Source organism: Callithrix jacchus, chromosome 14, assembly GCF_049354715.1.
Source record: "Callithrix jacchus isolate 240 chromosome 14, calJac240_pri, whole genome shotgun sequence".
NCBI classification, from domain to species: Eukaryota; Metazoa; Chordata; class Mammalia; order Primates; family Cebidae; genus Callithrix; species Callithrix jacchus.
The window spans coordinates 67,588,109-67,615,060 of NC_133515.1; the positions used below are offsets into that span (position 1 = coordinate 67,588,109).

At 39.8% G+C, this 26,952-nt stretch overlaps 2 protein-coding genes and 1 long non-coding RNA gene across 10 annotated transcripts in view; 2 read left to right on the plus strand and 1 right to left on the minus strand.

The window, feature by feature from the left end:
* Positions 1-3,295: 3,295 nt before the first annotated feature.
* On the plus strand, positions 3,296-18,818 carry CALM2 (calmodulin 2). 6 transcript variants are annotated; one of them, XM_054244991.2, is made up of 8 exons: positions 3,296-3,743; positions 5,606-5,666; positions 7,252-7,297; positions 8,961-8,991; positions 16,431-16,574; positions 16,659-16,765; positions 17,154-17,289; positions 18,182-18,818. In XM_054244991.2, the coding sequence occupies exons 1-8, from the start codon at positions 3,698-3,700 to the stop codon at positions 18,208-18,210; spliced, it is 600 nt and encodes a 199-aa protein (XP_054100966.2). In that variant the 5' UTR covers positions 3,296-3,697; the 3' UTR covers positions 18,211-18,818. The 6 variants fall into 6 exon arrangements, with proteins under 6 accessions (XP_054100966.2, XP_078205530.1, XP_054100967.1 ...); XM_078349404.1 differs by lacking the exon at positions 7,252-7,297; XM_054244992.2 differs by lacking the exons at positions 5,606-5,666; positions 7,252-7,297.
* Positions 8,600-24,280, minus strand: LOC118147335 (uncharacterized). Of its 2 annotated transcripts, XR_004733625.3 has the most exons (4): positions 24,209-24,280; positions 23,462-23,672; positions 18,820-18,863; positions 8,600-10,355 (listed from the first exon to the last, which is right to left on the minus strand). It is a non-coding gene; the product is annotated as an uncharacterized LOC118147335 (long non-coding RNA). The 2 variants fall into 2 exon arrangements; XR_004733624.3 differs by lacking the exon at positions 18,820-18,863.
* STPG4 (sperm-tail PG-rich repeat containing 4) overlaps positions 18,411-26,952 on the plus strand; it is a 46,662-nt gene continuing 38,120 nt past the window's right edge. For both annotated transcript variants that reach the window (XM_035272623.3, XM_035272624.3), the window contains exons 1-3: positions 18,411-23,331; positions 23,599-23,763; positions 26,400-26,459. In XM_035272623.3, the coding sequence (XP_035128514.1) occupies positions 23,695-23,763; positions 26,400-26,459 (129 nt within the window). In that variant the 5' untranslated portion in view covers positions 18,411-23,331; positions 23,599-23,694. The remainder of the gene's footprint in view (positions 23,332-23,598; positions 23,764-26,399; positions 26,460-26,952) is intronic.

A 26,952-nucleotide genomic window follows, 5' to 3' on the forward strand; every position in this document is an offset into this window, starting at 1 on the left:
AGATTGGGAGGCTGAGGAGGGAGGATCACTTGAAGCCAGGAGTTTAAGATCATCCTGGGAAACAAAGCAAGACTCTGTCTCTACAAAAAAATTTAAAAATTGACTGGGCACAGTGTGATGTGTGCCTTTAGTCCCAGCTACTTAGCAAGCTGAGTGGGGAAGATAACTTAAGCCCAAGAGTGAGGCTGCAGTGAGCTATGATTATGCCACTGTACTCCAGCCTTGGTGACAGTGAGACCCTGTCTCTAAAAGAAAAAAAAAAAAAAATGCTACTGTGTTATTGTCCCTCTGCCCTTGACCTTGGTCATTAGCACAGATGGCTGGAGGAGGGAAGCTATGGGAAGGAAGTATCAGAGGATAGGGCTTTTGTTATCTCTGACCAGCAAATTGAGGAAGAGGTCTAGAGAGGAAGTACATTCTCACTTTCCCAACATGGGCAAAGGTAGAGAGCTGTAAGGTCTAACCAGTCAGGACAGGAAAATTCAAAGACAACCATCTCCTAGGCCTTGATGTGTTGGTCATCACCAACTTTCCCAGGTGGCAATTGCCAAAGTCAGGCAACACTGTATGTCATGTTGCGGAAGACAAATGCTCTCTAAATAAATTGACTTGAAACAGTCTAAAATACACATAAACCACAATGGCTTTAAATGTAACTCTTGACATTTTTTTCATTTTCTTTCTCTTCTAAGAGAGGTCAGCCAGGAAAGTTCTGTGAGAGAGGCTTTACGGAAATTCAACCTAAGAAGCCCAGGAGGACTTCTATGTATCTGCTGTAACAAACATATTTCACTCCTAAATATTTGTTTAAAAGCTCCTGGAGTCTTTAAACTCCAGAGATGGATACATATATCCCTGAGCATGCACCTGTATTTCAGACTTAACCATTCATTTGTTATAAGCTATACATCAATCCTTTAAAAAAATCATTTTCTAGAGGAGGTGATTATTCATTTTGCCATTCAATTTCCCATCATTAAAAATTTCATGCAGTAAAATCACTGCATATGAATGGGGTACTATGTAAAGAGAATATTTTTAGTGACTAAACTGAAAGAAAAGATCATTGATGGCTCTTCCATCTAAGGATTTGAGGAGGAATCAGAGAAAAATTTCTTAGGAATACCTTTGAAAGACTTGGAAGCTACCAGAATGCATAGTAATGAAATGGAGGCCTTAGGGCTCCCTTTTCAGCTCAGATTCGGAAGCAGAGGTGCCCGCTTTTAAGTAACATTCTATCTCAACGGTATTTCATTCGCAGGATAAAGTTAATTAAATCTCTTTCCCCCCACCATCATTACGTCACCACTTTAGCAAGGACAATAGAAGCACAGGGTCCTGAGTCTGCACTGACTGGTCATTCATCTGAAAAGACGATCACAGGGTGGCCAATGCTAATTGGAAGAGCATTTAATGCCTGGTTTGCATGACTGAAAGAGGACCCACCTCTGGCCTTGCAAATAAAAGACTTGATGGTGTGAGAAAATGGCTAACTTGGCTAAAGGAGGTTAAATTCCACTGAAGCCTTTCAAGTGGGTGCAGACAGGGCAATGTTCTGTAGGGAGCTGTCTTCAGTAGGCAAGATTTCACCTTGGCTTGTAAAATATGCTATTCACTAGGTTTTAAGGGTCCATGTGCTTGTGCTTTTTACTGGAAATTTCTCAGATCTTGACATGGCTTGTGGTGATTTTTTTCTGAGCTGTATTCTACCAACAATCTTCTTGAGGAACTGCGTTTTGAGCATTAAACCTTATTCCTCTAAAGAGGAATATTTCCCAGCGTCCTCTCTGCCTAACAGGACTGGCTGTCTACTTTAGTAATGCCTATATTCTTGCAGCTTCTTCATCATACCATGCGATTGCACACCTCTGGACCTTTGCTGTCACTTACTGTACCCAGAACTTGCTTCCTTCTTTACTCCCTGCTTTTTCCTAGCCTATTTTATAACATCAGACAATTTAGCAATTATCTTCTCTAGGAACCCTTCTGAACCTCTCCAGTGACCTAAGGTCCTCACCTCTGCATCTCCTAAGCCCCTCTATAGTTACAATTATATTCAAATTGAGTTCACACAGTAGGTGCTCACTATCCACCTGTTAAATATTTCAGGTTATGCACAACTTTGTTTATTTGGATGGGACCAAGGAGCCAGTTTTTATGTGGTTTTAAGAATATTCATTTAAATCTGTGGAGTTAGAAACCCAAAAGGGCAAATTTGCTATGAAGGGGAAGAAGGCATATTATAGTGACCAGTTGTTGAAGTCCTACCCTGTGCCAGTTACTTATATTTTACATAATTCTAATCTTTGCATAATTCTAATTCCCACAATATTCTTTGGAGATAGGTCTTATTGCCTGTATTTTACTAGTGAGACTAATGATTAAATGACTCATCTAAGGTCATACAACTGAGAGAGGGACTCAACTAACTCATGCCTAGCTCTGTCCAATTCAGAACCCTATTACCCTACGATAACAAGGGGCCATTTGAAGTGGCTAATCCCACTGAAACTCCGATACTGTGACTTTTGAATGACTTTTCTTTTCTGGTAAGTTACCTCGGCAAAGACGCGAAGAGGAAGTATAAACGGAAGACCCTTTGCGATTAGCCTGTCAGCTGAACAGCTGCATTTGCCCGTATCCAGATTTACATGGGTTTTGTGAGGGAGTGAAATGAGAAACGTGCGGCTTCCAGGAGGCCAAAACACCAGGCAAAAAAGCTGAGTTCGGGGTACTAGTTTATGGGAAGCTTTCAGCTTCATTATCAACTTAAGGTGTTTTCCTCTACCCCTCAATAAGGGGCGGGAAAGCGTGTGAGTGTGGCAGGGAAGGATGGGTGGAGGAGGAAGGTTCTCCAGCCAAACGCAAAGCCAGCGACTTTGCCGCCTGGCGCAGTTGCCAGGACAGCGCGGCCGGAGCAGCAACGGCAGAAGCCGCACTCGGGTGACGCATTGCAGGTACGAACCAGCCAATCACCGGCTGGCTCAACAACCATCGGGGTACGCGTCACCGCCACGATGCTCCTCCGCGCCGCAAAGTAGCGCCTCTCAGGAGCGGTTCCACCGGACTTTTAACGGCTCGCTAGGGAATGAAACCCACTTACGTCATCCGTTCGCCCACTTTACTTGATCTCTTGCCTTGTCGACCAAATAACTGTGAAGAAAGAGGTCCCGAGAAGAGTTTGAGGGGAGGGGTGTTGACCGGGACTCGTTTGTGATGTTCCGTTATCTGAAGCGGCGGAGGGATCTGGCGGAGGGAGGTGTTTATGAGGCGCTGGGGGCGGAGGAGGAGAATTAGTCCGAGTGAAGCGAGCGAGTCGAGTGGTTGTGTGGTCGCGTCTCGGAAACCGGTAGCGCTTGCAGCATGGTGAGTGCTTCGCTGAGCTGCCGACGCTGGGCCTGTGGGGGGCGGGAAGACGCTGGAACGAATTGACTAAAGAAAGGAAACTCGCCTCACTTACAACTTCAAGGAGTGGTATCTGCCAGAGGGATGGCGCGAAAGAGGCCGGGGACGCCCGCGACGGTTGTGTCGCAGGCGCTCCCCACCCCCATTCTCCTCAGGGGGGGTTTCCTCTAGTGAGTTGAGGGCCGGACGCACAGCTCCCAAGGTCGTGAAGCTCCTTGGGGGCTCGGCTGGAGGAGGATGGGTCTGGCATGAGAGATATCCCAGTGCACTGGGAGGAGAGATAGTGGAAGGAATGCGGAGAGGGATCGCAGAGAGCCTTCGGTCGGGCGTCTCGAAAGGTCAAGCTGGGGCCGGATTCAAATCCCCAACGGACTGTTAGTGCGGGCGCCAGGAAGCGCCTTTGTCCGCCTGCGGCCGCCATGCGCCCAGGGGGCGGGAGGAGCGCGCGGGGCCCTGGGGCGAGCGCCGGCGCCGCCGTTAGCCCGCGTCCTCCGCGTGCTGGGGTCCGGTGGGCTGGCGGGCGGCGCGCTGAGTGGGCCGAGCCCGCGCCGCGCAGGGAGCGGCCGGTGGGGGCGGGGCGGGCGAGCTCCGCGCGAGACCCGGAGCCGCCGCCCGGCTCTTCCCCGCTGGAGCTCCAGCTGCTGTGCTGGCACCTGCAGGACTGCGGAGATCTCCGCGGCGCTGCGGGGCCGTTGGTGGGGATGAGCGGGGGGAGGGGGGCCCTAGACGGGTTCCCATCCCCCTCGGGCAGTCTTAATCTTCCTGCTCCATCTGGGCCCTGGGGCGTCTTCCACCACCCCAGGCCGGATGCTTTAAAAAAAATTTATTTTTTCTAAAGTGTCTTGTTGAAAGTAATTAGCTTTACCCTTGAAGTCTGGGGCTCATCCTCGCAATATACATCTTGTTAGGGAAAGTGTTCGGCTCGGCTCCAGCTTAGGGATCTACAGGCGTTACCGCCGGAGAAAAGCAAGCTCCCGAGTGACTGCCTTCTGATAGTCGGTCTGGTCTCGTACAGTTGAAAGGATGTCTTTGAAGAGCCCCTGTCTGCCCTATTCTTGAAAATTCAACGTGCAGTCCTAATGTTCAAGAACCACGACCACGTAAAACGTTTTTCCCCTTCTGCTGCTTTGAAAACGACCCTAATTACCGTGTAGAAATTGCCAGGTCGTCTTAACGTACACTTCATTTGCGTGGTGCCTGTCAAATACTGTGATGGAGGAGGAGTATATAATGGGGGGGAGGAGCGGGGAATTTTTAAAAGCCTTTTCCAGTCACCTCAGACTGGAGATCATGTTCTTTGCTGGAAAAAAAAAAAGGAAAAAAAATTGTAACGAGGGCGGTAATCTGCGATACTTATTTTGTGGTTCCTCTGCCAAGTGGTTACAGCGATGGGTGTGTCCACGAGGCAAGGTGACATCTTAAACAGGAGTTGGGCATCCTTGCCAACTGAAACCTCCAGCCTGTATGGGTGTGGGGAGAGGAGTTCATTTTAAATAAAACTAGAGTTCATTGAAATTGGGTAGATTCGCTTCATCTGAATTTGAATGTGCTGGTTACATTTGCTCTCTGTAAGATGTATTTATAGGCATATGTAGTCAACATTACGAGTTGTGGGGTAAGCTTTTTTTAAAAATAAAGGAAAGGTAAGATTTTCTCAATGAGTTTTAATAACTGAATCAGTAATTCGAATAGATTTTTCTTGGTAGAGTCGGAATCTATGCTTTTGTGGTCGCTTTCCCAGTGTTAAACTTTTGTAGTTACTGTTTCCATCACTGGTGCTTTGGGGGTGTTCTGTTAAATTTGAGGTGTCTTACTAGAAGAGACAAAGTCGGGAAAAAAAAATCTTAATAAAAATTGATAGATACCATTAGTAAACTTGAAAGTTGCCTTCAGATAACTATATAACTAGAAAACTGAGCTTTTAAATTAGGACTCCAATTAAAAAAAAAAACTTAGCTGGGCGTAGTAGCCTGTGCATTTAGTCCTGGCTACTCAGTGGGCGGAGGCAGGAGGATCATCTTGGGCCCAGGAGTTGGAGACTGTAGTGAGCTGTGATCACACCATTGCACTCCCTGGGCAAGAGAGTGAAACTCTGTCTCTCAAAAAACAAGAAAATTAGGACTCCAAGTTAAAGTATAAAAAATTTGATATGGAAGTAAAGTAAGGTTGCTCATATAACTCCTCTTGGGTTTACATGTAGTCAGTATATGCTCACTGAAAACGGGATTGCTTCAAGAGGACTTTGAGGCCAGGGTGATTAGGTAAGTAAAAGATAAAGGTAGAAAATTTTTGTCATTTGGGTCTAAGTAATTATTCTGGTAGGGCCTGTTTCTGTTAGGCTCAGAAGATTAAAAGATTTGGCTCTTTTAAAATATAGAAAGTTCTGACTTCAGCTAGAATTTAGGCCTTTTAGTAATAGCCCTAATTTTTATGAAGCCATTTTGTTCCAGTGATCTTTTGGTGAGAGATGCTATGTAAGTTTTTCAGAATTAGGTGTCTTTTTACCCTAATGAAATAATTTACATTGCTTTTGGCATAGGTAAAACAACCTGTAATTGTAGAAAAACCATATGAATCCTTTGTTGTAGAACCTGATTGTGGGGGGAATGAGCAGACAGGAATGGATGAAAGATAGCAGTTTGTGTTCCATTTCAAACCTGTGGGCTCACACATTTATTCAGATAAGAACTTCAGATTGTTTTTTTAACCACCTTTCAATAAATAAACTGGCATGCAGGAATACATAATGTATTCACTTTAGGTCACTAATGTAATACAGGTTCGTGTTTCTTAGTGTTGACAGATCCACCTATAGTTCTCCAAAATGCACATTCTAGTAGAAGAGGTCTAGGGGAGGAACCCGAGAGTAGCACACTAATGTCTAGGAATCTGGAGTGGCAAGAGCAGTGGGAAGAATTAAATCAGTAGCTACAGAAATAACAGTAAGAACAAGTCATCTCTCTAGTGAATTATTCTTCACTTCAGTGAGATAAACATACATGTTAATGAGCTTGAGTTTTCCCAAAAGTATAATTCTTCTGGTTCTTATAAGAAAATGACACTCTGTGGAAACAGAAGGAAAAACCAAATTTATTTGCCTTTGTAGCAGTTGGGAAAGTTAGCGCTAGGAAATCTTCTTGCTTTATACTAGGCTTTAATCTGGATATTGCTGGTAAAGTTTTTTCTGAAACCTTGAACTCTGGATAAGTAGTAAATACAAAAAGCTTCTCAACCTTCCAAGCAAAATTGAGAGCTTTCAGGTTATGTGAGTAACTTAGTCTCTTAGGTGGTTAGTTGATTCCTTGAACTTCATTTTTATGATCTTTTCCAGGATTGCATTTGCTTTGAGGTAGGGAGTTAGACAAGATGATATGAGGTCCCTAAATTTTTACTTACCAAGCAAAATTGGACAGTGGTTCCTTAATTGCTAACATCTTCTTTCTTCCTAAGGCCTCTCATGTTTCATATACAGGAACCTTCCCAAAATCCCATCCCCCACCACCCTCCATCATGTAGAGAGAACAAACCTGTCTCTCTTGTACAGAGTACAGGATCCCTCAACTTTCACACAGGCTGCAGTGTCTGCCACACATTTAGCTCAACGTTTTTTAGTCTTAAACTGATGTCACCTGCTGCATCTGTCCCTGGGTTGGACCTTGTAGATTTAGGTTGCATAAATTTTCTCTGCTTAAAGTTAACATCGAATGGAGTAGGCTTACCATAAAGCGCTTAATAAATGCCATGCATGTCTACATTCTGTGTGGAATTTGAGCTAGTCAGGTTGATACTTAACATTGTAGGTTCTTTAATTTATATAAAATAATAGTTAACTGTTTAACTCTTTAGGCTAGTTTTGTACATAGCATCTCACTTTGCACAACAATCCTACAAGGTAAGTATTGTTATTCTTGTGTTACAAATAAAGTTGACTATGAGAGGTTGAGTACCATGTCCAGGGTCACGCAGCTGTTAAATGGCAGAGCTGTGATACTGTGGGATAGCCTTATTGTGACTCAGAACTTTATGCTTTACCCACACGCCATGCCCCATAGTCCTTCCTTTCAGAAATGATGGAAGTCCTGCAAAATGCAATAAACTGAAGTACTGTAGCTTCTATTGTAACAAAGTAAATAACTCAATAGATTTACTGGATTTTAAACCTTATTCTTTGGGAAAACAAACTGACTGACTTCACACCCAATATTTGTTGATGGAGGATTTGGACGTTAGGGATAAAAGTGGATACATTTTTATTTTACAAACTCTATTTGAACTTAATTATTGTCTCTTCAGTTTTAAATTACCAGCTTTTTTTTTTTTAAATTTTATTTACATCATGGTCAAGTAAAAATTGTTGAGCAGGGAAAATAAACTACTTTCTGAATTCCTTCTCGAATTTTCTCATGCTGTGCCCTAGAGAAAATGTGAGGCTATTCTACATTAAGGTGTTACTTTTCCCAGGGGTTGTGTTCATTTAAAAAGAATGAAACCAGGCAATGTTTATTTTTCTTTTACTACAAATAAATGAATGGATTAATCATTGTATATTTGACTGCCATGTTGAGAGGGATTTTAGATAGGAGGCTGTTTCTTGGCTGTGTTTCTCAATACTCCATAAGCAGTTGCTTCATGGCTGTATGTACTAATAAGCATTGAAAAAAGTACATGTTCAAAGAATACAACAAGGAGTCTGGATATTTTGCAATCATCTTTATATATTACGGTGGTCTGAATTAAAAGCTAAAAGTTACTGAGTGTGTCTGACACCTTAGTGCTTTACTTTGGTTCTACTAATTTTGTCTTCCCCACTCCCATTTAACCCTAGCTTCATTCCTAATCTGTAAGATAGGGGATATTACCATTATAAGGTTATTGTTAAGATTGAATAAGGATAAAATTTATAATAGGTTTTAGCAAATGCCAGAAAATATTTTCTGACGAAAACCAAGTGCTATTAAAAAATATCACAAGCCTTAGCCTTACTTTGGGATTTTAAAAACCAAGAGAAAATGGATGGCTGAACTTTTAAACATTTGGTAAGTATTGTAGTTCAGATGTTCAGAACTCCGGATTCTTTGCATTTGCCTGCTGGGTGAGAAGGAATAAAAGCTTATTGCCCCCCCCCCCTTTTTTTTTTTACATTTTGGAAGATCACTTTCATTTCAAAATGAAGTGTTTAACCATTTGTGGGAGTAATTTTCATTTTGTGATCCTGAAGCATTTTGATTCAATGGGAATTTCTGGTGATTTATTTCTGGCATAGAAGTAAGCTTAAGTTTAGCTATTCTAATGTTGAAAAAGGAAGTGATGTTTCTTTTGGATTCTAAAGTATACTTTGAAAAATATTTCGAAGTATTTGTGTATCTTAAACTTGAAGTTAAGACAGCTTAGCTTTGAAGATAAGAAACCAGATGTGTGCATTTTCTACCCAGATGTGTTTGTTGCTGGAACTAAATGAAACAGTACAGGGTAACTCTTGAAAGGTTTTAAACTTGTTTATGTAACTGCTAATCTACATGCTCTCAAGTCACTAACCTATCTCTTTGATCTCGTAGGCTGACCAACTGACTGAAGAGCAGATTGCAGGTGAGAAATACTCAGCTAGATTGTACCCATTAGATTGTTATAAATTGAATAGCCAACTTAGAATAAGAGACTTGTATGAAAGAACTGACTGTAGTATATGTCATAGATACTAACATGGATGTAATGTCATACAGTAATTCAGCCTGCTTTGGCAAGTGGGATTGTCAAGTAGCCTGTGAAAGATGGGCGGGGCTCATTGTAATTAAAGACATGTATTTTATAGTCTGTGTGGATATACTTTGGAGCCTTGTGGTGTAGTAGTGGTGGTCTTTGTTTTGTTATTTTTGAAGACTACCTTAGTATAAAACAGGAATTCTGGGTTGCTTAACACTTTAATTTCAAACCAGTCTCCACAAGAGAAAGGGGGCCAGGAAGTAACTAAAGCAACTTGAAATGGAGAATCAAAAAGGAACACTGAATTTACCCTAGTTAAAATTAGCTAATATTTTAACCTAAGAATTGCATATTTAAGAAGTTGGCATTCTATTTTATAAATGTCACTGTAGCAATATGGATTTTTCTTTTAAAAAGCAGTGACAGCTATTGAAGCTGCTTAAATCTTGTCCTCTTTAGTTTGCTTTGGAAAGTATGTGAAATTATTACATAATTGTATGTCATGTTCTCTTTATGCCATCCCACAGAACATTAATACTTTTGATTTATCCTTATACTTTGAGATGACGGTTAATGTCAATGTTAGGGAAGTGTTTTTTCTTTCCTTACTGAAGTTTGTTTTTATTTTTTTAATTGTAGTGTTGAAATGCTTTGCAAACTATTCCTTTGTTTTCATTAGAGACTTTATTAGTATGAGCACCAAGCAGTTTATCTGCCACAGTTTTCACAGTAAGCAGGAAGGGTTTGATAAGAGCTTAAAAACCATTTGAGCACTTTTTCTAATGCTGGAGAAAATGAGAAGCCCAGTTGGAACTAAGCTATATAGCCAGTTTAAAGCAAGTTCCCCACTTACATAAGAATGTAGAAATTTGGGGGATACCAAAATTATACTAGTCACCTCAAATATTCATCACAAATACTATTTAATAGGATTGTAGGTAGAAAGCTATTAGTATTAAAGATAAACTTAAGCAGGTTATATTTTTACTTATTGTGTAATTTAACTTAAACTTAGTTTTTACTTTCTGAGGTTTGTAAATTTACATGTATTGAGTGTTTTGAAGCAAACAGTTTTGAGAATAATTTTTTTTGTTGAGTTGCACTGTTTTAAATGTGTCACCGATTTGATTGCATGTCTCCTCAAAAAGACTGGCGCCTGGTGGCTGGTCATCTTGCACTTTGGGAGGCTGAGGCAGCAGGATCACTTGAGCCCAGAGACCAGTCTGGGCAATATAGTGAGGCATTCATTGCTACAAAATAAAGAAAAATAAATGTATCATCAAAATGTTTTTCTGAAATAGTTTTTTTTTAATATAGATATAATGTCTCCTTCCCAAACTCTCAGGCTAATACTTTCAGTCTTAAACTTTGACCTTTTTTAAATACACCTGCCTTTCATTTCTCAATATTCCCAGTCAGGTAGTTGTACCTACTGTATGCAGCACAGCATGTTCACGTTAGGGTAGAAAATTGCTACTTAATGTGGCTATTGCATGGTTGATGGTCATTACTGCTCTGCTAACACTTTCTCTAAAAAGAAAGTTTTGTTGGCCTGGCGCAGTGGCTCATGCCTGCAATCCCAGCACTTTGGGAGGCCAAGGTAAGATCGCGTCTCTGCACTCCAGCCTGGGCGACAGAGTGAGACTCCATCTCAAAAAAAAGTTTGTATCTATCAATACAAGAGGATCCATCTTTAGTGACTGATAGCATTTTTATTTTATTTTTTTGAGACCAGGTTTTGCTCTTGTTGCCCAGGCTGGAGTGCAATGGCACGATCTCGGCTCACCACCACCTCCATCTTCCAGGTTCAAGTGATTCTCCTGCCTCAGCCTCCTGAGTTGCTGGGATTTCAGGCTGGTCTTGAACTCCTGACCTCAGGTGATTTGCCTGCCTTGGCCTCCCAAAGTGCCAGGATTACAGGCGTGAGCCACTGCACCCGGCCTGATAGCATTTTTATATAAAGAATACTTGTAGTTCATCAAAACTGTGACATTTGGGACCTGTTCTCTTTATTGTCTTTAAGATAAATTCTTTTTGTTGGCTTTCATCATAAAATTAGGTTTCCAATGAGAGTAGGGGGGGAAAATCTGTTCTTAGGTTCTCTTCTTACTTTACCTTTTCCTAGACCACAGATTTCTAAGCTATTCCTTGGGACCCCCCACCCCCCACGCCCTGGTTTTAGTTAAGATTTAGAGCAGAGGAACTAAAACTTTTATGCTACTAAAATACAAATTATATGAAGTCTGGGACCTTTTTGTTTTGTTTTGTAGGCCCAGTATCTGCCACATAGTAATCATTGAATAAATTTTATTCTCAGAGAGTAACGGAAAAAAGTTCTAGAACACAACTGCCTGCTCTCTTAGTCTCTTCCTCCCAAATTTGGTATGTTTTAATATTTACCTTTGAGATGAAGGCAGTTTTTTAATATGGTAAGTTGTAATTGCTGGTGGCTGGTGGTGGTTCATGTCTAATCCCAGCACTTTGGGAGGCTGAAGCAGGGGGATTGCTTGAGCCCAGGAGTTCAAGATCAGCCTGGGCAACACAGTAAGACCATGTCTCAAAAGAAATGGCCAGGCATGGTGGCTCACACCTGTAATCCCAGCACTTTGGGAGGCAGAGGCAGGCAGATAACAAGGAGTTTTGAGACCAGCCTGACCAACATGGTGAAACCCCATCTCTACTAAAAATACAAAAATTAGCCAGGTCTTGTGGCACACACTTGTAATCCCAGCTACTGGGGAGGCTGAGGCAGGAGAATTGCTTGAACCCGGGAGGCAAAGGTTGAATTGAGCCTAGATTGCACCATTGCACTCCAGCCTAGGTGACACAGAGCAAGACTGTCTCAAAAAAAGCAAAAGAAAAAAAATCTTTAATTGAAAGTGCTGGTGACCACTAACATCTTAGAGGATCTGTTTGTCCCCATCACCAAAACTAAAAAGCTTCAAACATATAATGCAATATTGAATATACTCTCGTACTTTTAAAGCTATTTTTATCATGTGATTATACAGTTTTTTTTAAAAAAAACTTCCTCTAGAGAAAAACATACGTGTTCAGTTGAAGTTACTAAAAGAAAAAAAAAATTATTATTTTTTTGAGATGGAGCTTTGCTGTTTCCCAGGCTGGCATGCAGTAGCACGATCTCTGCTCACTGTAACCTCCACCGCCTGAGTTCAAGCAATTCTCCTGCCTCAGTCTCCCAAGTAGCTGGGATTATAGGCGTGTGCTACCCTGCCTGGCTAGTTTTTAGATTTTTAGTAGGATGGGGTTTCACCATGTTGACCAGGCTGGTCTTGAACTCCTGACCTCAGGTGATCCACCCACCTTGGCCTCTCAAAATGTTGGTATTGTAGGCATGAGCCACTGTGCTGGGCCTAGAACTTTTTGTATTACCTGGTCATATAGCGCATTCTAGTCTAGTATGACATCATTGACAAGTTCATTTTGTTGATAACTCTGCCATGATGTCATTAGTTGTTGCTGTTTGACCTTTGGAAGACTGATAGGAAAAATATATAGTAATTTTTCCTTAAGAAATCCATCCCTAAACTTTGATTTCAAGGTCCAAATTTGTTTGATAAAAATATTAATGTTACTCAGCGTATAGCAAAAATTGCAGGAAGTGCCACAAGAGTTCCAGTACATGATTTTTAAGGGGTTATTAAGTTCAGAATTTTGTGAAGAAATAAAAGTTAATAAACAGTCATTTGATTAGTTTTATAATTACCTTGTGATGACCTATTTAATAAAATTTTTAAAATGTTATTTTAATAAAATCGTACGTTTAGGTAATAAACTAGGGAAGGGCCCTGAGGTTGCTAATGAACAAATAAAACCTGAGTAATAGATTTTTCTGAAAGTTTCAATTTGGTCATAGCTAAAATGGATCTTGGTAGGTTCTTTATACCTATCAATTATGTAGAAAGCTGTCCTGTGACATTCAGGGCCCATTCTTTTTATTGTGTGTTTAGGTTTTGACTCTTGGATTTATATTTCAAGTCATTCCTGGAAGTTACTGTTTAGAATTATATGCTAGTTTTGAAGTACAGGTAAACTGTAAAGGCAGGTGAATTGAAATTGTACTTTGAGGTTTATTATTTTGAGTTCTTGTAGGTATTTTTTACTTTTAAGTGTAAAAATACAAGTAGAAATTTGAAATAAACTTTAAATTTTAAAAGAAATGTTATTCCTTCCTTGAATGAATAATATAAATAGTAGTGTTAGCATAGACAGTTTTATTTTCTCCATTTAACTTATTCGAGCAAACATCTTAAGTGCTACTAGATTTTAAAACTTCTTGTAAGTTACACATAGACAATTTTACACTATGCATCTTCCAGTATTTAGCTTTTTGTTAAATCATAATAGAAAGGTGATTACTGCTAAACATTGGGAATTTATGCACCTAATGGTAGTGTTAAGATGCTTATAGCAGAGAATGTAATATAAACAAATACATATCTCAACGTCCTTTAATTTTCTTGTAACCTATATTAGGTGCAATGTGTCTGAATGCTAATATATGTATTTCTAGATACTTCTATATTCTGTTTAAAAACTTACTAAAATTGAAATGTCTTTTTATCAATCATGCTATTTGTAGGTGGAGACTCCCTGATCTGTTTTTGTCATTAGGTTCATCTGGGTTAGCACTGTATACTATTTTTATAGAATCAATTATTAGTGTGGTACTAAACTTTTGCTTGGTATTAGATGAATTCCTCTAGAAACAAGTAATACTGAAATAAGAAAGAAGGTAGTTAGGAGGCAAGTTTAATAGCCAGGCAAAAGATGATGGCGACTTTGAACCAAAATACTGGTTGTAGAGATGGAGGAAACATCAGGCAGTATTTAAATAGTAGAATTCAAGACTTGTTGACAGATTACACATGGAAAGAGTTGGCTGTCTGGATTTTGCTAGTATCCCTAGGGTTGCTTGGGAGTATAGATTTCATTTTCATATGTCTTGCTTGTGATCAGCCAGCAAAGAGATACCCTGTAGACAGCCAGAAATAAAGGTATTTATTGAGCAAAATGAGTCGACTAAAGAAATCTTCATTGTAAGTGGTATAGACGAAATGGCCAAGGAAAGAAAAAAAGGAAAAAGTTGGTCACATCCAGATATAAGAGACAGGAGTAAGAGCCTTTGCCAGTGTATGGTAGGAGGAAAATCAAAGTACTGTTATGAAGGCCAGTACAAGTTTTGAGAGCTTTTTCATGCAGTTTTGGATGCTGCAACAAAATGAGATCATCTTTATCTTGACATTTATTAAGTATTTATTTGTTGGACATAGTTCTAAGTGTTTTACACATACTAATGTTTTTTTTTTTTTGGTTGGTTGGTTGGGATGGCCAGGTGAACACCCTTGTGGGCATGGTATACTGTGTTACCCCACATATTGGACACATTTATGCTATTTCACAGACATGAGGAAGCTGAGGCAGAAAAGGTTTAGTAACTTGCCCAGATTACATTGCCAGGAGAAGGAACAGAGCTAGGAAATTCTAACCCAGTAATCAAGTTACAAAGTCTCATTTTAGTTTGTAATGCCATATGGCTTCCCACTGAAACATACTTGGTGGATTGGGTGACTGACTAGTGGTCATTGGTAAACTCAGCATTTTCAGGGATGAGTTGAAGCTGTGTATCATTTTTAATAGTGGATTGTTAGGAGAGAGGAAATTGGTATGAGCCAGTGGTGCCTTCCAAAATTTGGGGAAGGATAAGGGCAAGCACTTAAAATATAACTAAGGTTTCAAATTAGTTTTAAGGTAAGAGATAGGAAGTTATTTATGTGGTAATGGGCAAATTATCAGAAGAATAGTTGAGTACAGAGAAGGAGTAATATGATGGAATGAAACTGGAAGGTATGCAAATTGGAGTAGGGATAAACAGGCAGGGAATAAATTGGCCTTGGACTGAAAAGAAGGTATACCATTTCCTAAACGTGTGTCTCATACATTTTCAAATGTATGGCTATGTTGGGGAAGCTTAATGGCCCCATGAACTTGGAAACTCTTTGTATTTGTTGGCTGATAGGGTACAGTATCTTCTGGAAAAAGACTTGGGTGGAAAATACTAGTTTTATTATTTACTCACTGGTATAATTTTGCAGTTTGTTTTGGTTTCTTCCCCGCCTCGGGGCGGGTTGGAGTCTTGCTCTGTTGCCTAGGCTGGAGTGCAGTGATGGGATCTTGGTTCACTACAACCTCTGCCTTCCAGGTTCAAGCAGTTCTCCTGCCTTAGCTTCCCAAGTAGCTGGAATTACAGGTGCTTGCCACCATGCCTGGCTAATTTCTTTTTTTAAATTTTATTTTAGTAGAGACAGGGTTTCTTGTGTTGCCCAGGGTAGTCTTGAACTCCTGAGCTCAGGCAGTCTGCCCACTGTGGCTTCCCAAAGTGCTAGAATTACAAGTGTGAGCCCACCACACCCAGCCTGTTTTAGTTTCTTTATCCATACATGGTGAATGAAGCCAGGTAGTCTGGAGTGTTGCACCAGCAGCTTTCCATGTAATCTAGTGACGTATTAGAAGGAACATACTATCACAAGAAGATCTTAAGGAATAATTTGTTTCCCTGTATTACAAGGTTGGGGTTTTAATATTCCAAAGAAAGCTCAAAATGATCTTTGTTCTTAGTGACATGCATTTAGCTAAAACTGGACATTCAAATCTTGATCAGTCCATTGTTATTATAGACTGTTAATAGTCCCTTCTCCTGCCTTACTAGAAAGGGAAAGTAGCCTCTTTTAATTTAGTAGGTGATAGATTTAGACATACTGGCTAACTCTAAACACAGTACACAGAAACAGTATGCTTACTCTGGATTCTATTTGGGTACCAGTAGGTTAGATCTGTAATTTTGAATTATGGTCCACAGAGCAGCGTCAGTGAAAAGTAGAGAAGCCAGTCATTTGGGGATTTGGTTCTTTTCCTCTGTAAACCTAGGATAATTTTATTTTTATCTGGTCTAGATATTAGAGTTCCCTGTGAGATTTTTAATGAAAAATTCCTTGGTAGATCAACATGAAGATACAGTGGTATGATTGGCCAAAGATGTTTGAAATATTATCATAAGGTTTTGTTACCTAATTGTTTATTTCAGTAATCAGTCATATTTCAGATGATGTCTCCATATGTATTTTTGCTTTAAAAGTTTTTTGGGGTTTTTTAAGACATGTGGTCTTAAATGTTGGCCAGGCTGAAGTGCCATAGCTGTTCACTGGCAACGATCCCACACTGAGTAGGCTTTAAGAGTTAATACATTTCATTTAGGTTCCATTTTATTGCTAACCTGTGTATTTGAATTGTGGTCTTTCAAACAGAATTCAAAGAAGCTTTTTCACTATTTGACAAAGATGGTGATGGAACTATAACAACAAAGGAATTGGGAACTGTAATGAGGTCTCTTGGGCAGAATCCCACAGAAGCAGAGTTACAGGACATGATTAATGAAGTAGATGCTGATGGTAAGTCTTTAATTTTGGGGGGAGGGAGGAGATGAAGAAATGATAATGATACTCTGTTTTGATGTTTCAACTAAACCATTTCAGGTAATGGCACAATTGACTTTCCTGAATTTCTGACAATGATGGCGAGAAAAATGAAAGACACAGACAGTGAAGAAGAAATTAGAGAAGCATTCCGTGTGTTTGATAAGGTAGGTCAAAGACTGGATATGTCAGATTTTGAGATGAAATGATGATACCAGGATTTATTATGAAGGCTTTTCTGATGATTTACCAACATACCTTAATCATCAAGCAAAAGGTTTTTACGAATTCAGTATAGATTTTCTAATATATGTATTGCATTAATCTTATCAAATGAAGTGTCACTTGACTTTGGGACTAGAAAATAGTGATTTCAGAATAGGACATTTTGCTTGGCACTTAATGACATTTGTAGGTCAACTACGTAGATTCGTATGCATTTCTAAAGTGTGTTTTTCCCCCTAATGTGACATTTGTTAGTAAACTTACTGAATTTCCATTCCAACTCTTTAAGTCTGTAATTTTACTTAGAAACTATACTAAATTTTTTTCTAGGATGGCAATGGCTATATTAGTGCTGCAGAACTTCGCCATGTGATGACAAACCTTGGAGAGAAATTAACAGATGAAGAAGTTGATGAAATGATAAGGGAAGCAGATATTGATGGTGATGGTCAAGTAAACTATGAAGGTAAATCTTTCAGTCTCTCCACATTCTTCACTTTTTTAAGTTAGAGTGGTGCTTGTTAAGTATCTGATCAGAATTGGTGACCCTTCCCCCCCAAATTAGGATGCTAAAACAGTTACTTATATTTAACATTTTGTTAATTCAGCGTGTTGTCTGCAGACAAGGCAACATTGCTCTCACCTGAGAACTTAATTTAGAAATACTTACCATCAGGTTCTACTCCTGCACCTGGAATCGGCATTTTAAGATTCTTGGGTGATTCATATGTAAAGTGAGAAGCACTGTACAATTTTTATTTCGGATTGTCGAACAATGTGGAAAGCACACTTATTCTGAGTTTTCCAAAATGAAATTAATGTGACTTTCTTTTCCCCCACTGTATTATCTTTTTTCTCTAATTGGCTTTAGTCTGAAACTAAAGTTTACATGTGCTTCAAAAGTATCATAACTGACTGTTAACTTTGAGATGGCCATATCATGAAGCAAGGCATTTAGAAATGGAAGGATTTTCAGTAAAACTTTGTATTTTTTCATGATGTCACTACTTAGAAAACAGCATAAAATTCAGTATTATAAAAATTAAACCTAATCCATTGCACTGAATTTACAATATTTACTTGTAACCCAGCAGTATTCAAGTCTAAACTAAAAGCCAAGAATGCCCTTTTTATATTAGCTTATCTAGAGCATTAATTTGGCTCTTCGTAATAATCCTGCATAGTTAAGATGGTTAATGAAGTTCCAGCCTGGGCAATAAACCAGCTTTCCTCTGTACTTCATTCTGAGGAAGGAGAAAGAGGAATGGAAAGAATATTCAGTGGTTGAGTAAATGTGATTTTTTAAAAATCAGTCTTTTGCTATTGACTCAAATTTTTATGTACTTCTTCTTTTTCAGAGTTTGTACAAATGATGACAGCAAAGTGAAGACCTTGTACAGAATGTGTTAAATTTCTTGTACAAAATTGTTTATTTGCCTTTTCTTTGTTTGTAACTTATCTGTAAAAGGTTTCTCCCTACTGTCAAAAAAAATATGCATGTATAGTAATTAGGATTTCATTCCTCCATGTTTTCTTCCCTTATCTTACTGTCATTGTCTTGAAACCTTATTTTAGAAAATTGATCAAGTAACATGTTGCATGTGGCTTACTCTGGATATATCTAAGCCCTTCTGCACATCTGAAGTTAGATGGAGTTGGTCAAATGAGGGAACATCTGGGTTATGCCTTTTTTTAAAGTAGTTTTCTTTAGGAACTGTCAGCATGTTGTTGTTGAAGTGTGGAGTTGTAACTCTGCGTGGACTATGGACAGTCAATAATATGTACTTAAAAGTTGCACTATTGCAAAACGGGTGTATTATCCAGGTACTCGTACACTATTTTTTTGTACTGCTGGTCCTGTACCAGAAACCTTTTATTGTTACTTGCTTTTTAAACTTTGTTTTAGCCACTTAAAGAAAATCTGCTTATGGCACAATTTGCCTCAAATCCATTCCAAGTTGTATATTTGTTTTCCAATAAAAAAATTACAACTTACCCAATGGTTGCTCTGCATCTGAGTCATTTAACTGTTTAATGATTCTGAAAATAAAATATGGTGTTGGTTTCTGCTTGGTATAATACAGATAATTTTTCTCGTGTGGGGGAAGAGCAGTAGAGATGGGTGGCAGAAATAGTGAAGGTAGGAAAGGAAGAAGAAAAGGATTGGAAAAGTGAGAAAAGAGAGAGAAGCACAGAAAAGAGGAACAAAATAAGGGGTATAACAGACTGAGGAGGAAAACCAAAAAGATGGGGATCTGTGGGGCTGCCATCATGCTAGCCCACAGGATCCACCACCACCGTGCCTGTCATATTGTGCTACTCTGTTAAGCCCAGAACGCCTGTGGGTTCCCTCTGTGCCCAAAGAACAAGATGGTGGCAGTTATGGGAAAATAGGCCACGTTTTCTGTTTTGTATCCAGATTGTATTTAAGTGACCACTTCCTTCAAAAGGTATAAATGAAAAACTCAAAAACTTAAGTGTACCTAGCATGGGAATTGTCATAAAGTTAGGTATTTACTGTTTCCTACCTTTATATTTTTCAACTTTGGCATTTGTCCATGTTGACTTAGGTTGTGCAATGATGTTTTAAATAATTTGCATGTTAAAAAAAAACACTTTAGTTGGGGTGAGCATCCTATAGTTCTATTAGCTAACATTCATTGTGCTTTTTAATTCTGTAAGACGAGAATTTTAGCTTGCCCATCTGCAACATTTTACAAAAAAGATGTCCTTAGGAGCAAATTGGTAGTGACTGCACCTTGTTTTAGCTTTTGCTGGCTTCTATCATTGCTTTCTCTATAATTTGAGCTACTCCAAAGGTGGTTATCAGGGTTTTTGTTTTTTTAAATTACGTTTTAAATACTTAATGAAAGATATCCATAGCAAAGCAGAGCCAAGATTAAAACATTGATTATAATTGTTACCTGGTTCTTACAGCCACAAGGTCTTTAATTTCCCAGGAGTAATTCATTATCTGGCAGGTTACTGCCCCCCCCCCCCCCCCCGTTTTTGACTATTTTAATACTATTCTATTGGAAAACTGGATGGTTAGTGAAGGAAGAGTGGTTAGTATGTTTTAGAGCAAGGGGAATTACAGGTGTTGATAATCCTAATGGTATCACATACTCAGGGTAATCAGTTAAATAGGAATATTTTAGGTGTGCATTCTAATTCCCTTAATTGGATGTATTAAGTTTTGTCAAAAGGAAATCAAGGTTTGTTTTTTGTAGAGACAAGGACTCACTATGTTGCCCAGGTTGGTCTTGAACTCCAGGGCTCAAGTGATCATCTCACCTCAGCTTCCCAAAGTGCTGGGATTAGGAGCAGGGCTTTTTAAAAAGTTAAGTGAAATAATGAAAGCAAGGCATTTAGCATTGTCTTTGGCATTTGCATTAAGTGCTCAGTTAACTATGCTATGAAACCAGTTATGACCCCGAAAAATGAGGGAATTGGGCAGTTGATTGGTGTTTTTCCAGTATCAACAATGAGGTTTATATAAATTGATATCAAGAACAACAAAGGTAGAAGGAGAAGCATTTTTTGGGCTCTTGGTATGTCATAATTGGTCACAATTTCTCTCGAAATCTTTACAAAAGTCACAAAGTCTTGGCATCTTGATTTTACAGGAAACAAGTGTATAACCATTATATAATTTAACTGGTCATAATGAGCTGGGTTCAAATTTCAGTTCCAATGCTTCTACAACATAATCATATTTGAGCCCGAGACTGTGATATCAGCTTCAATGTCTTTGTTTTTCCTTTTTCTTTTTGAGACGAGTCTTGGCACTGTTGCTTGGGCTGGAGTGCAGTGGCGTGATCTTGAATCACTGCAACCTCTGTCTCCTGGTTTCAAGCAATTCTGCCTCAGCCTCCCACGTAGCTGGGATTAAAGGTAGTGGGTTTAATTACCCACGCTGGGTTAATTTTTTTGTATTTTTAGTGGAGTTGGGGTTTCACGATGTTGGCCAGGCTTGTCTCGAACTCCTGACCTTGTGATCTGCCCACCTCGGCCTCCCAAAGTGCTGGGATTACAGGTGTGAGTCACCGTGCCTGGCCCCACCTTCAAGTCTTAACCAAACTATTAGTGTTATATTAGGATTGTGGTAATTGTACCAACCATGATACCGTCTGTGGCTTGTTTGCTCTCAGATGACTCTCCCAATAAACCATCACTATTGCAGTTAAATATCACCCTTGGTGTAAGATATTTTCCTAAAATTTTTAGAAGACAGTAACAATTTTAAAATCTGATATATAACAGAGGCACTGTTGAGCTCTGTTAGAGATTTGTATTCTCACAAGAAATGCTTCTGCCCCTCTTTGAAAAACCTTATGATAATCAGGAAATAAATCTTAGTGATACTATATAAGACAATGTTTTCTTAAAAGAACATTTGTTTATCCTACATGCTTAATCTGCTTTATGGATAGTCCTTGAAGTCATTGACCCATGTTTCTATTTTTGAGATACTTAAACTATTTTCTCATCTAGATGTTCCCATCTCTAATGTCACACCTTGTATGGGTTTCTGGACTTCTCTGTACTTTTCATATTCTTTTAGTCTCTAGGGTATCAGTCCCTAGTCTGCTGAGCCAGTTTTACAGGCTCAGCCAAAATAAGAAAATGAAATGAGGCACAGGGAACAGACTTGATTAATCTCTTAACATTTGTGAGAACTTTGGTATTTACTTGCCTCTTCACTTTCTAATTTCAGTTGTTCATTTTAAACCCAGTACCTGGGTTTTTTTTTTGTTGTTGTTGTTGTTTTTTAAGGCTATGTGAAATGAATTTAGAATCCCAGTATTTTAAGGAACTAGATGAAGTCCTTTAGTCACTTGCTCCTCAAAAAGTAACTCAGAATCACCTAGGAACTTGTTGGAAACGCAGAATCTTAGGCTCTGCCTCAGAATTGGAATCAATCTGCTTTTTAACAAGATCATCAGATGTTTTGTATGCATTTTAATTTTTGTAAAGCACTGCTGTAATCTTCTCTGGTTTACTTAGAGGGGAAAACCAGTCAGTGGTTTATTCAACAAATATTTTAGTCCTTGTGTTCGAATGGCTCAATTAAAAAACAACCTTGTGTTTTGGGTATGTTTAAAATTAGAGAAACAATTTGTCATAATGTGAATCTTCCAGCAGTGATAGGCACAGGGTCCTTTGGGACTTGGTGGATTAGGATTAGAGGTCTACTCAGAGGAGTTGACCCTTGAGATTTTCCAGGTGGTCAAAGAAAGGAATAGCATTTCATGCAGAAGGGCTAACATATGTGGAGACAGATAGAATTGCAAGCATGATACAGCAGAGCATGCCATTTTCATAACGGAGAGAAGTGGCCGGGCGCCGTGGCTCACACCTGTAATCCCAATACCTTGGGAGGCCGAGGCAGGAGGATCATGAGGTCAGGAGTTTGAGACCAGCCTGGCCAATATGGTGAAACCCCCATCTCTACTAAAAATACAAAATTAGCTAGGCGTGGTGGTGCACACCTGTAGTCGCAACTACTCCGGAAGCTGAGGCAGAAGAATTGCTTGAACCTGGGAGGTGGAGGTTGCAGTGAGCTAAGATTGTGCCACTGCACTCCAGAAGTGAGAGATTGGATTGTAAATGTTGCTTTTTTTGTTCAGCTCACACTGACTGCATTGTGCCAGATATGGTTCTGAATTTCAAGTTAATCTTTATAACCTATGTAGGTGGGTACCAATTTTATTATCCCCTTCTATATAGATGAGGAAAGAAGCAGAGTAAGTCAGCATATGCAACCAGCGTCCAAGTCCTGGTAGTCAGGGAGGAGAGTGATTCAAGAATGGGGGAATAATCAATGCAGCAATGAAAATTGAAGGCCAAGTTTGATAAGAGCTGAAAATCCCCATTGGATTTGGCAGTTGGATCACTGGTGAGTTTAAGTGCAATTTTAATTGAAAGCTGTGTGCAGGCCAGATTAAGAAGGTTTTAGGAAAGTATATGGGAAGTGAGAAAAGAATTGAGTTCATATCACTCTTGAAAGTTAGTAAAGGGAAGCAGAAGCTTCATGGTGTAGGGCAGTGGAGCTGTAGAGTCAGGTTTGGATTTTAATTCTCACAATGCCACTTGTGTGTGATGCTGAGTGAACTGTGCTAAACATCCAAGGAAACCTTGTTTCGTCATCCAGAAAATGGGACTAATACCTACTTTGTAGAGTTGGTGTGAAGATTAAATGAGACTAATGTGTGTGAAGTCCCTGGAATACAGTAGATACTGTATAAAATGAAATTAAGGTAGTGGAGGGTTTGTTTTTAAAGGTTTGTTTAAAGGTTGAGAAGAAGCTACAGCCTAGAGAGGCTGACAGTAAAAAGGGTCTACACTGAGAAGAATGGGGTGGTCTGTGATTTCACAGCTAGTGAAACCTGCTGTGAGTGGTTCTCACTCCACTCTGCAAGTCAGAGGCAAGAGAAGTCAGCCCCAGTATTTCTATTTGGAGGAGCTTAGAAACAATCTTAGAAAGTGGGTGCTAAGGCAGATTGCTGTAAGTATGTCTACCAAGCACCCTGCCTCTCTGCCTGGGGTGTGGGATGTGGGGTGGATTAGAAGGGGACTGATGGAGATTGTGGGTACGCTCAAGCCCTTAACCAGCCTCCCCTTTTGCAGATCCTTACCGAGGGCTCTCTGGCAACTCCAGAGCCCTCTAGATTTTCTTCTCACGTGCATTCATAACTGTCTCTTTTTGAGAGTTTTCCTCTGGGTTGGTCTTCGCGCGGGGCCTCGAAGCGCGAGCCTGCTTTCCTTCCTCCAGCACTAGAGACAAACGTGGCGCTCCAGAGCCCGCGGGCCACACGCGCCTCCTAGCAACCGGACGCCAGGCTCAGCCTAGGGAGAGAGGAGGCCAACCATGGATCAGTCAGCCATCGCCATTGCCTCCCCCACGATAAGAGAAGACCTGGTGGGTGGTAGTGCCTCGGTAAGATCGTCTTCCCCTTCCTGGCCTGGTTCCTGCTCCCTCACCAGGCCCACTGCCCTTTTCCCACCGCTCTCTAATCCCAGGCCTTCGTGCCCCTCCGGTTGCCTCTTCCTACCCTCTCTCTGCCCTCACGTACTCCACCTGTGGACCTTCCCTCCTGGTCTTTATTGGGTATTCTGTTTATTTCTTTTCCCCTTGCTGCTTCCCTTATCCTTCCCCTTCGCCCTTTGTTTTTGGTATTTTTCCCTTCTTCCCATTACTAAGTAAACTGGGCAACTGCTTTAGTATGGTGATTGGATTTCTTGCCCTTTCCCCTCCATCTGCCGGAAGCCTGGGCTTTTACTTGTAGTCTTACTAGACACGTTTTGCTCTGCCTCTTTAGTATTTATAAAAATATTTGAAGCTATCTTTGCTACGGTTTTCTTTTAGAATCTCGCTCTGTTACCCAGGCTAGAGTGCAGCGGCGTTGACCTCTGCTCACTGCAACCTCCGCTTCTCGGGTTCAAGGGATTCTCTTGCCTCAGCCTCCCGAGTAGCTGGGATTACAGGCATGCGCCGCCATGCCTGGCCTTTGTTACGTTTTAAAATAAATGTGGGTGAGGGCTGTTTGGCCTAATCTTTTATCTTTCCCCTTAGAGTGAATTTAAAATAGTAGTTAGGTGGAGTTTAGATCACCTGTCTTGGGCCAAACAAAACAGCAGCTGCCAATTGTCTTCCATTAGATTGATCTTGTTTACTTCTTCCTATCTCATTTTCCTTTTTCTGGGGTAGGGGTAGGAGGCCTGTGTTGACCTGCCTGAGAAGGTTCTATTTCTGTGACTATAAATGTGCAACAGAGAAGATTCAAAATAAATCTGACGATGAAGCAACAAGGGAGAAGCTCAGCCTTAGCAGGGTGCATGAGACAGTGTTATTTAGAGAAATGCACATATTTCATAGTAAAATAAAGCCCAGTAGTACATTCTAAGTAAAGTAGATTTAAGTTACTAGACAGGAAGAATGAATTATATCAGTTTTACTGATTAGATTATTACTTTTATTGCGGTCTTGCTTGATGACCTATATTTTATAATAATAAAGGCCTTATAAAGGAAAGTAGAAGTCAACATTTTAATGATTTTACCTAGGACAAACAAAAGGAAAATATTAAACACTTGTGTTTTATAGACAGTGTGCTAAAATAAATATGAAATAATAACGGGGCCGGGCGCGGTGGCTCACACCTGTAATCTAAGTACTTTGGGGCTGAGGTGGGTGGATTACAAGGTCAGGAGTTCGAGACAAGCCTGGCCAAAATGGTGAAACCCTGTCTTTAAAAAAAAATAAAATAAATAATGGATACATGGGTATAGAGTACTAAATATGAAGACAAGAGATTCCTTGGAAACTGAAAAACCAAAATAATTTGCTTCTTAACTTGACAGATGAGATGTTAAAAATTAAGCTACTGGCGGGGTGCCGTGGCTCATGTCTGTAATCCCAGCACTTTGGGAATTTGAGGTGGGCAGATCACCTGAGGTCAGGAGTTCAAGACCAGCCTGACCAACATGGAGAAACCCTGTCTCTAATAAAAATACAAAATTAGTGGGCTTGGTGGTACCTGCCTATAATCCCAGCTACTCGGGAGGCTGAGGCAGGAGAATCGCTTGAACCCAGGAGGCAAAGGCTGCAGTGAGCCAAGATTACACCATTGCACTCTAGCCTGGGCAATAAGAGCGAAACTCTATCTCAAAAAAATAACTAAAGCTACCATTTATTGAGCACTGATTGTAGATGCAAATCTTTATATGTACAATGTCTTATTATTTTCTCCTTTTGGTGGCTTCTTACTTTGTCACCCAGGCTGGAGTGCGGTGGCGCAATCTCGGTGCACTACAACCTCCACCTGCTGAGTTAAAGCAACTCTCATGCCTCAGCCTCCTGAGTAGGGATTACAGCTTCCTGTGTAGGGATTACAGGTGTGTGCCACTATACCCGGCCAATTTTTTTGTATTTTTAGTAGAGACAGGGTTTCATCATGTTGGCCAGGCTGGTCTCAAACTCCTGGGCTCAAGTGATCCACCTAACTTGGCCTCCCAAAGTGCTGGGATTACAGGCGTGAGCCACCATGCCTGACATACAATGCTTTATTCTCATGCCAACTCTGATAACACCTTATTTTTATACTCCTGTGAGGAAGCATGAGGGTTGAATAACTCACTCAGTGGACCTAGCTGGTAAGCGGCAGAGCTGGATTTCAGCCTAAGTCTATCTGGCTTCAAGCCCAACTCTTTTCTTCCTAAGAACACCACATTTTGTCACATCTAATATACTTACAACATCTCTGTGAGATGGGGATGTTTATTACTCTAATTTTATCTTTTATTTCATTTTTATTATAATTTTTTTTACCACCACTAGTCAGTAGGAAAATTACTCTCATCAAAGGGAATTTAGTTATTTGAAAGCACTTAAGATCATAAAATAGCAATTTAAGGAAATATGGGCAAAATGTATCATTATGTAGCTTTTATTTTAATAATGGCTTATCAGTTGGGTATGGGTATTAATTTCTTCAAGCAAGTGTTTTGTAAATTATATTTAATTTCAAGGGATCACCTCTCAAATGAATAAGCATACTTCGTGTTTGTTTACAGAAACCAGATCGAAAGACTTCCTCTTTTGAAAGAGAAGGATGGTGGAGAATAGCATTAACAGTATGTACATTATTCAGTCTTTCCTATTCACATTATTCCTATTCCATTAATATTTTAATCAGTTATACCTTTTAAGACTAACACTTAATAGTAAGAAAACAGTGATTGTTCAGATCTGCATGGACCTCATTTCATACTTAGAAGTTTAGTATCAGCATATGAATGAGAAACTAGTTTTTAATTGTGAATGCAATAGAAGCTTGGGAAAGTTAAACAACTCTAGAAATCTGGGTACTTTACAGACTATCTAGATAAGGCTAACCTATGATCTTACGATCTGGGGGAGACTGCACAACAAAAAAAAGCATACATTCTGGAAAGGTGTTTTGGTTTCAGTTTTTCTCTTATATGGTATAGACCTTATGCAGATGGTTCTTAATATGGCCAATATATGAAAGCAAAATGGTAATATGTGGAAGAAAAATGACGAGAAGCTCCCCTCCGGAGAGTTTCTATAATACAGACATATTTTCTATCAATGCCTTTCAATAAT